This window comes from Loa loa, assembly GCF_000183805.2.
Source record: "Loa loa unplaced genomic scaffold supercont3.249, whole genome shotgun sequence".
NCBI lineage: Eukaryota > Metazoa > Nematoda > Chromadorea > Rhabditida > Onchocercidae > Loa > Loa loa.
This window is the reverse complement of record NW_018108429.1, coordinates 60160-69404: the sequence shown is the minus strand read 5'-3', so window position 1 is coordinate 69404 and position 9245 is coordinate 60160. Positions and strand designations below refer to the sequence as shown.

Sequence of the window (9245 nt, the reverse complement as noted above, 5' to 3'; positions counted from 1 at the left end):
TATATATATATATATATATATATATATATATATATATATATATATATATATATGCATATGTAAATAAAAGAAGTAAAAAGAATAAGAGTAAGAGGGGGGAAAAATAAACTAAACAAATAAACAAATAAACAGCAAGGTATAATTACAAATAAGAAAATCTTGAAAAAAAAAAGCGATTTATTTTTAAAATTTAGCTAATAGTTCGATTATTTGAAATTTTTACTTTTTTTTTGTCTTTTGTAAATTTTGACACAACATATTTGAGAAGAAAAGAATCAATGATTTTCAATTGAAGGATTGCTGTTATTTAATTGATATCTTAAATCTTAATTAACAAATAAATGTGCCAACCGGTTTTGAAAATTTTTTAAAATTTTCTTATATTTTCCAAAAATGAATTTCTGGAATGGTACATTAAAATTTTTTCAGACTTTTTCTTGCATTCATCCATGCAACAAATCATACGCCTTCAAAATTTTAAATGATATATTTTAATTTAGTTTAAAGAAATAGAACAGGAAACTTTATTTAACGCATGTTAAATATTATCTACAAAAAAAAAAAAAATTAATAATAATAATGATAATAGTAATAAATTTAAAAAATAATTTGAAATGATTACTTTGAATTGCTATACTTTTCATTTCCATTCCTCGGTATTATTTTTTTCAGATAATCACTGAATGAAATTGGCCACAAAAGAATGCAAAATTTTGGTTATATCATAAAAATTTCTCTGTTCAAAGCTAATCAAAAAACAAAAAAAAAAAAAAAGTTTATTATCTCGTACTAATTAGCAACAACTGAATTGTGTAATTGCATTTATATGAATGTTTCATTGTATTCATTAGCATTGCACAATAATAAATTTTGATACTTCTTTTAGAAAATTGAATTATATAAATCAATTAGAAAAAGCTGACAGATTTGCATTTTGATGAGATTTTGTCAATTAAATGCTAATTAATTGCTCTTTTTCCGAAGTAAAAATCATATAGTATACTCCTGGTGAAATATTGTATTTATTCATTGTGAATGAAGACACTCCTCACTGTTTTTGCTTTGAAATACATCTGTTACTCACAGTACTCACAGTATTGGTCTTTGTTCGACGAAGAAATGATTGGAGAATATAAATTAATTGAAAGAATTGATTTTAAAAAAACATAGATAAAGTTGGGAAAAAAAATGCTACATGACAGGAAAATTAAATTTGTTATACCATGATGTATGAAAAACCGATTGTTAAACTTATTAAAAAATGAAAGGTGAAAGGTTATAACTCTTGCATAAAATAAGGCAATTACTTCCTTCATATTTGATATAATATTTAGTTATTCGGCCACTTCACTTTAAACTTTTTTTGACTTGGTTTTCGAATTTCACATTTCAATTATCCGTTCAATTGTCGATTGAGTTTAGCTTCTCTCTAATTCATTTTCAGTTCCGTTGCTAAGATTTTGGTCCATCCAATTAAAACACTGAAAAGACTATCATTAAATCGGTTTATTTAATTTGGTTTTCGACAACAGCTTTAAATCGCACATAATGTCACACAGAGTGTCACCAAACAAGCTAAAAATAAGACGTTGAAAGCAGCAAACAATCCAAAATAATGGATAACAAATTGGCAAACCTGCAATCACTCTGTCGTAAGAATGACATAGATTTAAAAAAAAAATCCATAAATTCGTTTCAAAAAGTCAAGTGAATCAAATTATATTTAATTTAAAAATCGATTTAGAAAAAAATTTTTTCATTTCTTTATCGAATAATGGTAAAAATAATGATTTCAGGAATTATCAATTTAAAAATCACTGCAAATCTTGTTTTTCATTTTGCCGATAAAAATTACAATGAATTAAAATAATTTGCAGCAAATTGAGAATTTTCAGAATTTAGGAAATATTTTTTCAAAACTGACTAGCATTGACAGGCGTACACTTATTGTATACGTAATTAATTGTATCTAATCCATTATCATTATCAGCATTATTATTCATATCAAAAAATGACAGTAATTATGATTATGACGTTAAGACGTCAACCTTTCTTTATAATACATCAGCAAATATCGTATTGAATAATGATATATTGCTACATACAGTTTATGGAAGAATTTATTCGTTACTCATTTGTGCTAAACTAATTTTCATTTTAAAATTTCTCTTATGATATCTTTTTCGTTTTTCTGCTAGCTTGATATTTTAGCAATGATCATTTGGCAATTGAAATCAATTAATTGTGAAATTTTCAAATCAACAAACGAAATACTAATTATATTTGAATGGAATACAAATAATGTTATGCATATTTTAGTGATGGCAGTTACGGCTAATAAATATAGCTATTTCAAATGATTAAACTTTTTAAAAATTTTCCCTTTGAAAAAAGAAGAGGAGAAAAATTTTTTATCGAGAAACTGAGGTATCATTAACAACTAAATTGAATTTCCTCAAAGTTAAAAATCATTAATAATTGCAATGATCTTTTTAATTTCTCTCTAAGACTGTCAATTCGATTTTTTCTTCATTTCCCAAATTGAGTGCGAAATAAGGCAATGCTTAATTATGATGCTTAATCAGTGTGTGCATTTTCTTTTGACAAGAAATCCCTTCCTTCCTTTTCTTTTTTCCTTTTCTTCCTTCGTTTACAGTAGAAGAAATTTTAAAAAAAAATTATCAGTGCTACAACAAAGTCTGTTACTGCAACTGTATTTTCATTAGCAATCTCGCCGAAGAAACATAAACCATCCGAATTTTGCATTGGTTTACACAAATAATGACATGTACTGCTTGCTCATTAACTGAGAAATTGAATAATTTTGAATAGATTCCATACTCATATAGATTTTCATATTCTATGAATCAGGGAATTTTCCCTTGCATATATCGAAGTGGAACGGGTTTTCACCGGTGTGAGTTCTCATATAGGTTTTAATCATGACTGAAAGAAGCTTTTGTTGCATGTCTTGCAACCGAACGGTTTTTCACCAGTATGAATTGTGTTATATGGATCTCCCTATTGCATGAATAAGAGAAACTATCTGTTATATGGATCTCCCTATTGCATGATTAAGAGAAACTATCTGTTATATGGATCTCCTTATTGCATGATTAAGAGAAACTATCTGTTATATGGATCTCCCTATTGCATGATTAAGAGAAACTATCTGTTGCATATCGGACAAACGTACGGCTTCTCATCGGTATGAGTTATCATATGCTCTTTTATATTTATTACTTCCTTTTGACATATATTGCACTGCGGTTTCTTCCTTCGCAATTTCCTCCCTGCCATTTCTTCCGTTCTTTTTCATTTAACGCTCTCTTTTTTCGATTTTTAAGTTATTAATTCTGTACGAGTTTTCCTCGACTAATAATTCCCATTGCCTTATTTGTATTCCACTCATTTCCTGCACTGATAAATCCAACAACTTTGTTTGTTCCGTTTGCGCCTCCTCAAATTATATGAAATTATCAATCTCACATTGTGTTAAAAATTTGAAATCTTTGAAATGTGTGGTGCTGCATTGTATTTTCAACTTTAAATGAATTTACTGTAGTTTGAATATTGCTCAGTTGGACAAAGAACTTTTTGCATATCTTTCGCATAAGATATCTCAAATCTCTTGCAGATTTTAAGCTTTTATTAATACCGATTAATTGTCCATCCATTAATTGGCACAGGTTAATAGCTGGATTTGATTATCAAATATCCCAACTGAATGAAACGTTGCTTCAAATAGTTCAGTTGAAGTGCTTATCGTCGATGGAATATTGCATAGAATTGACAACGGATGATCCTATGAAATGACACGAGACTACAACTAACAGTTATATTTATTTGCATATAGCATGTCAGTTACTTGCCGCGTGCATAGCATGCCAGTTATTTGTTATGTGTACGCGAATAACGAAAAAGTAATTTAATATGTCTGTAGATAAAAATATGATACTATTATGCATATGAGATAAAAAATGAGTACTTATAAGCAAGCGATAAATAATAACAGCAATAGAATCTTATTAATAAAATAAGAACTAAGCACAGAAATATAATTTATAATCAACGAAACAACGTACATTTCAGTTTAAAATGTGCCCTTCAGCTTCTTTCATGATTCTTCTTGTGTATTTTCAAATAGCATTTAGTTAGGAAATCTTTACCGCAAAAAGTACAGTTGTAGAGAGGCATACTTTTGTTGTGATTTGCCATATGCTTTTTCAAATGTTGTTTTAGTCTGAAACTTTCCTTGCATTCCCGACAACTGTGCGGCCTTTCATTGGTATGAGTTCTCATATGATTTTCCATAGCTGATGAATCAACGGAACTTCTCCCGTATGTAGGACAACTGTAAGGCTTCTCGCCAGTATGAGGCTTCTCGCCGGTATGAGCCTTCATATGCCTTTTCATACTGTATAGTCGAGAGAAACTTTTCCCGCATGTGGGACAACTGCAAGGCTTCTCACCGGTATGAGTTTTCATATGGGACTTCCTATGCGATGATTGAGAGAAACTACTGCTGCATATCCGGCAGACGTATGGCTTCTCACTAGTATGAATTCTTATATGATCTTTCTTATGGTGTAATTGAGAGAAGCGTTTGTTGCATGTGGGACAGACGTACGGCTTTTCACCGGTGTGAATTCTCTGATGACCCTTCAAAGTTGATAAACAAGAGAAACTTCTCTTACATATTGGACAACTGTAAGGCTTTTCACCGGTATGAGTTCTCATATGGTTTTTCATGCTTGTTACTTCCTTTTGACATACTTTACACGGCAGTTTCATCGTTTTCCCTTTCCTCCCTGCGAGTTGTTCCGCATTATTTCTTTTAACGCTCTTTTCTTTGACTGTTAGCTTCATCTTGATTGTTAAATTTTGACTGTCAGATTCATCTGTATTTTTGACAGCTACTTCGGCTCTCGGCATTTTATCGGCCACTTCGGCTAATAACCGCAATGGTTCCATTTGTTCGTCATTCAATCCCTGCACTGACAAATCTGGCGGTTTTGTTTGTTCTGTTTGCGCCTCCTTAAATTGTATGAAATTATCAATCTCATACTGTGTTAAAAATTTGAAATCTTCGAAATACTGTAATGTTGCGTTGTATTTTTAACTTTAAATGAACTTACTGAGGTTTGAATGTTGCCCAGTTGGAAGAAGAAAAAGGCGAAATAAATGGAATGCATATTGATGTAACTAATTTCTTGCCTATTCTGAAAAATATTCAAGTTTACTAATGCAATAAATGGTTACTTATAAGGAATAAAACCTCCTTCTGTTTGATATTGACGTGGCGGAAAAATTTCTTCCGGTAAATGTTTTCCCAAATATATTAACATTGAAAAAACGAACTGTTGTGAAAGTTTGATTATCTGAGTTGAATAGTTCCAGCAACAATAAATTTGATATTTATTTGTGTAGGAGAGTGACCAAAGAACTTCTTTATTAACAGGATAATATGCAGATAAAACATTAATATTGACCAAGCCAAATTGACTTTAAATTGATAATAATTGGACAGTTGGATTAAGAGCAGAAATGCCAGGAAATTTCCTGTTAATAGCGTTGGTGTGGCGTCCAAAAAAAACTTTTTTATTTTTTGGATAGGCTTATGTAAAGAAGTGAGATGCGGTGATATTAAACACCGAAAACTGTTGAGAGCCAAATTATAAAAACATGCCCATCGCAACAAGATCCAATGAGCAGATTTGATGTGTATTTAGTTAGATATTTTAGGCAGTTGCTAACAAAGGCATTTCTGAACAAAGACATGTGCTTAGACATAAAGGAAAAAGATGGGAATTGAAACGGGAAATAAATCTAAGGAATGTAAATTTAAACAAATATGTGAGATAAATGGTAAACCATGAATCATGGAAAACATTCCTAATTTTATTTGTATAATTATAAAATTTTAGTTTTTCGCGACTTTCGTGACACGAACGGTTTCGATTTTCCGCTAGTATAATATAATTGCATTTTTCACTCAGACGATAAGCTCCAAAGTCTTTACAATGTTCATAATTACAAATTTAATAAAAAGATAATTTTGGTTCAAAAAAGTGCTTATTTACAGGTTCGTCGTGAAATTCCAAAATCTCTCATAATGCGACACTTTGAAAGGCAGTTGACATTGTCTATTGAAATTCGTAAAATTCCAAAATCTTTCATAACGCGACACTTTGAAAGGCAGTTGACATTGTCTATTGAAATAAATGAAATAGATTTTACCGGATAAAAATCGTGGAAGAGAGTTTAGGACAAACGACCAGTCGCTTCTTCTGTTAGGTACTGCACAAGTATCGTCTGTATAAATAATCATCCAAATGAGAGTGGCAAATTATTTGTATTGATAATTTTTGTCCACGTGTAATAATGTAATTGTAGCAGTGGCTGTTTAATCCTTTAAACTGAATAGTTTTATTTTAGTTGTTATATTGCATTGTAAAAATTAATTTATGCAAAGCAGTCGCAAAATTTCCTGCACAATTTTGTTTTATTTCGCTATAATTCTTCCAAACCTTCAAAACTGAGGCAATATTAGAGAGAGGGGAAAACTGCATTGCTATATTTTTCATAATCTATACTACTGATTTATATATGATTCCACCAAGTCATTTGTTCACACTCCATATCCATTCTTAAACATAGTTTTCAAATTTGTTGTATAGAGGAAAAGTTCATGAAATTTTGAAAATTTTACGATTTTAAAATGGAAAAAAATAGTTTTCAGCTGACAAAGCGCGAGCATTAATGAAATATGGAATGTCTTGTAAGCATTTTAATGATACTAACGGAATGATAGCATGACGGTAATGGTTATGAGGACATTTACCAGCAAAAGCATCTGACATAAATTAATTAATAATCAACAACCTAAACAATAATCCTCAACCTAAACAATTAGGTGCTGCTCTTTTTAAAACGTATTATATTTTTCGAACTTCACGATGATTAATTTAATTGTGGATAACGCATAATCATATTTGGCAAACGTAACCATACGACCAAAAAATGATATGTAACGGGAGAGGAATATGGAAATTTAGAGCCTGGTTATTAATAACATTGAAAGAAAAGAATGTTATTACTGTTGGCAGATAACCACTGGAAACTAATTGAAAGGGTACCAGTTTAACTTTACGTAGTTAAATGACTACTAATTTAACGAAATTGAGTAATCGAAGGATCAAAAAAGGAATCATTACCAAATTGATGGACTAATGAAGAAGACAGAAATGAATGTACAAAAGTGGGAAGTTTACTCAAATTTGAGGATACGATATCTGTCGTGAAAAAAAGAGTAAGAAGATAAGGAATGTTGTTTTTGTTCGTTGTAGAAGCAGTCAAGTTTTAAAGGAACGACTTACAGAGTACCGGTATTGTGTGTTCGAAACGTACAGCAGTTTATCCTTTATTATCGTCTGCAAATATAACAGAAATAGGCTCAACTAATTCCAGTTACAATAGAATGACGTCCAGAATAATACCAGCAGAAGAATGGGGAGAATTTGTGAGTAGTAATAAGTGAATGAGTAGTAATTAGTGAACTGGGAGAAAAAATGAAGAATGTGTTGTATGAAGCTAAGTGCCGACCGATGGAATTGAATGAGTGTTAGAATTTCTTATGTTTTATATAAGGAATGTGTGAAGAGGAATTTTTTTGTCATTACAAATTGACAGTATTCTCACAGCTGGAAGAGAAATTTACATATCAGTCACCTTTATATAAAGAGGAAATTGTTTGACCAGATGTATAGCTTTCTCACAGGTGTATCTAAGATTTGTACATAGGATAAAGCCTTTACAAATTAGTTAACGGATGTATGCATTCTTCAGCATCAAAGTATTTTTGGATGATTTCTAGATAACTGACTCATTACATTAGGTATGGGAAAACACTTTATATTTTATTGTGCAATGTGATGAATCGTTTATCTAGTAAACATTCTATGCAACAAATACCTTATGTTTCAACATATTAAATTTTTTTTTCGATTTTTCCGACATTGATCACTGATAACTTAAATATCAGCGAAGTCGAAAAAAATCTGATGAGTTGTTCTAATTAAGATCTAGAATATTTCTCAGATTAATGATCCGTTACATAAAATTGATGAAATAAATATTTCGATATCTAAAGTGATGGGTCATTTATCCAATGTTTAAACCAATCTTAATTGCAATGTTTAATGTTGTAAAAAAAAAGTCTTTTGTTGTAAAATTTTTCCAATCTGTTAATCAAGCTTGCATGCAATTATCGGAATGTTATAAACTTATGTGCAAATGTCGAAATCTTGTAAAGAATTTCCAATCTGATAATCAAGTCAATATATCTGGAATGTTAAACCACTTTCACTAGACAAGGAACTGGTATTAGTCATCCTAGCGGCAGTAACCAAATCAAAAGTTGGAGCAATCACTCAATCCGACAGCTCACACACTCAATCTAATAGATCTAACAGTTTCTGAATCGATAGCTCGCTAAGTTACTCAATCGGACAACTCGCGCAAACACTCAAGGAGAGGGCATAGTCAGACACTGAACCACGACAACGGTTCAACAGTAGAGAAGCGACAATTCAACAGCATGAGCGGTAAGACGGTTTGATATCCTTTAATACTTGTTGTGTATTGTTCATTCAGTGGGATATTACACCACTTTGTATAAGCCCAATAAAGGTTTCTATCAGCGTAACGGAGTTAGAATAAAAAAATCACAAAATCTTTCCTACATTAAATTCTTTTTTTATGATATTATTGAAATACTTTTTATAACACAATGAATAACATTCATTTTGTTACTGTAGATCGATACATTGCGGATTGTACTGTATGGTATGTATATTATCGTATATATTGTAAATTTCATATATTGTTGCGTATATTGTTAAAAAATTGTATATATTGTAAGTTATACTGTAAATTTAATATGCTGTAATTTATACCGTAGATTAGATATGTTGTAAATAATAATTAAAAAAAAAAAAAAAACCAACTTCAGACCAAGCCTTGAACTTCCTTCGGTCGTATCCATTTGTATTCAAAACGAACAAATCATTCTTTTGCTAGAAAATATCATTCATTTTTTTTTTCGAAAAAAAAATAGTGAAATAGAAAAAATTGAAATATTTTGATTTCAACGAAATCTATTTAAGCAATTTTATTGAGCAAAATTACATTAGAAATAAAAAGAAAAATTTTTTTATATTACTGAAATTTTTGATATTGCTGAA

General features: G+C 30.3%; 3 protein-coding genes across 3 annotated transcripts in view; 1 reads left to right on the top strand and 2 right to left on the bottom strand.

Moving 5' to 3' along the window:
* The window catches only part of LOAG_11040 (AF17 C protein), a gene marked incomplete at its 3' end in the record, with an annotated part of 2250 nt that extends 1939 nt beyond the window's left edge, over positions 1–311 (top strand). The window contains exon 4 of the mRNA XM_020448278.1: positions 296–311. Within this exon, the coding sequence (XP_020301564.1) occupies positions 296–311 (16 nt within the window). The remainder of the gene's footprint in view (positions 1–295) is intronic.
* Positions 312–3168: 2857 nt separating this feature from the next.
* Positions 3169–3300, bottom strand: LOAG_10029 (zinc finger protein; the record flags this gene model as incomplete). The annotated part of the gene is made up of 1 exon (XM_003145556.1): positions 3169–3300. One exon carries the CDS (start codon positions 3298–3300, stop codon positions 3169–3171), a length of 132 nt encoding a protein of 43 aa, XP_003145604.1.
* Positions 3301–3945: 645 nt separating this feature from the next.
* Positions 3946–5195, bottom strand: LOAG_10027 (zinc finger protein; the record flags this gene model as incomplete). Its single annotated transcript, XM_020448070.1, has 2 exons — positions 3946–5037; positions 5139–5195. The coding sequence occupies 2 exons, from the start codon at positions 5193–5195 to the stop codon at positions 4108–4110; spliced, it is 987 nt and encodes a 328-aa protein (XP_020301752.1). The 3' UTR covers positions 3946–4107.
* Positions 5196–9245: the final 4050 nt, after the last annotated feature.